At 38.0% G+C, this 1,325-nt stretch overlaps 1 protein-coding gene across 1 annotated transcript in view; it reads right to left on the reverse strand.

Annotated features, from left to right (window-relative positions):
* cops3 (COP9 signalosome subunit 3) overlaps window positions 1-803 on the reverse strand; it is a 9,778-nt gene extending 8,975 nt beyond the window's left edge. Inside the window, 1 exon segment of the mRNA XM_005721855.1 lies at window positions 645-803. Coding sequence (XP_005721912.1) covers window positions 645-795 — 151 coding nt within the window. The 5' untranslated portion in view covers window positions 796-803.
* Window positions 804-1,325: the final 522 nt, after the last annotated feature.

Here is a 1,325-nt window from a genome sequence, read left to right on the forward strand (position 1 = left end):
GGGGGTTAGCCAAAACTTAGCATTAGTTTGCCGATTTTTAAAAATCATTTAGAGCTAAAGGGCTGAGTTTTGAGTAAGGAGGGAAATGTATCGATCAGACGCAATGTTGGGTAAGCAGAAGCGAAATTGATTTTGTAAACAGGAAATAATAGCTTTCATTTCTGTGTTATTTATTATCAGTTGTAAAGGCAACAGAAAACCTTTAGCAGTGTCACGTCTGTGCAGGATTTGCTATAGTGCAGAGAATGTGTGGAAATTTTAAAGAAAGGAAACAATTTGAAGAAGTGAGAGAGATTATTCCCTTTCAATAGAACATCATATGCAGGAACTTATTATCTGTCAACTTTTCCTCTCATTTTCCTCTAAATCCTGAGCTGGCTCTGTCATTTTTCCAAGAGACTTCCTCTAAAGAACTACCACCTCTTCCTCAACCAACACAAAAAGTACAACGTGACCTTCAATAGACACAACATTAGGAGAATATCTTGGCCAAGAACAGCAGAACGAAAGCAGAGTGCAGTGAAACACCAAAATGTAAACTACTAAAAAAAAATTAATATTAATAATAATGATAATAATAATAGACCAGTTAGAGGGGAAAAAAACTTTATGAGAAAAATTTCTTGTCATGTGGTAACTGAGACAGAAGAAAGTTATAGTGGAAACTTACAGCACAGCCAGCACACCTAGGGAGTGCTCCTGGATGTCCAGGGCCCCCAGCACCGTGTCCAGGTGGGACAGATTTTTGGCCAGCAGCTCCCCACTTTTGTTGATCAACTCACATAGCTGAGTCATCTGGCCTGGAGGGATGAAGGGAAATTGAGGTCAACATTGAGAAATTTAACCACACTTAACTTTTTGTACCGACCTTTTAAATCTATGGGAAGTCCAAACTAGGGTGTCTTTCTAAAGGCTTAAGGTAACTTGTTTTGCAGGTCTAGGTGCAGATTATATTTTTGACACCAGCCCACCAGATGTAGAATAAAATCAGGTTGTTATGCTGAGATTTAATGTCATCATGTTTCTATTTCACAAGGTTGTTATTACATTGCAAAGCACACAAGGAGGGCACATGGACAAAAACTTAGCTGGAAACGCTACAAAGACTAGACACAATCAGTATGACCACAACCCCACTACAACTATTATGAGTAAAGTTGTTGTATGTTGATAGGAGAAATAATGCACAGTGATACATTTTCTTTGTTGTTTAATTGGTCAAATTATGGATAAAATAGGAATTTTCTTGTTTACGAATCCAAAGAGGCTATTCTTTATAAACCTAGAGGACACACGGACTCATAAAACTGTGTATAACCGCCGCG

This window comes from Pundamilia nyererei, unplaced genomic scaffold (assembly GCF_000239375.1).
Source record: "Pundamilia nyererei isolate P.nyererei 1_Seehausen unplaced genomic scaffold, PunNye1.0 scaffold00005, whole genome shotgun sequence".
Taxonomy (NCBI): domain Eukaryota; kingdom Metazoa; phylum Chordata; class Actinopteri; order Cichliformes; family Cichlidae; genus Pundamilia; species Pundamilia nyererei.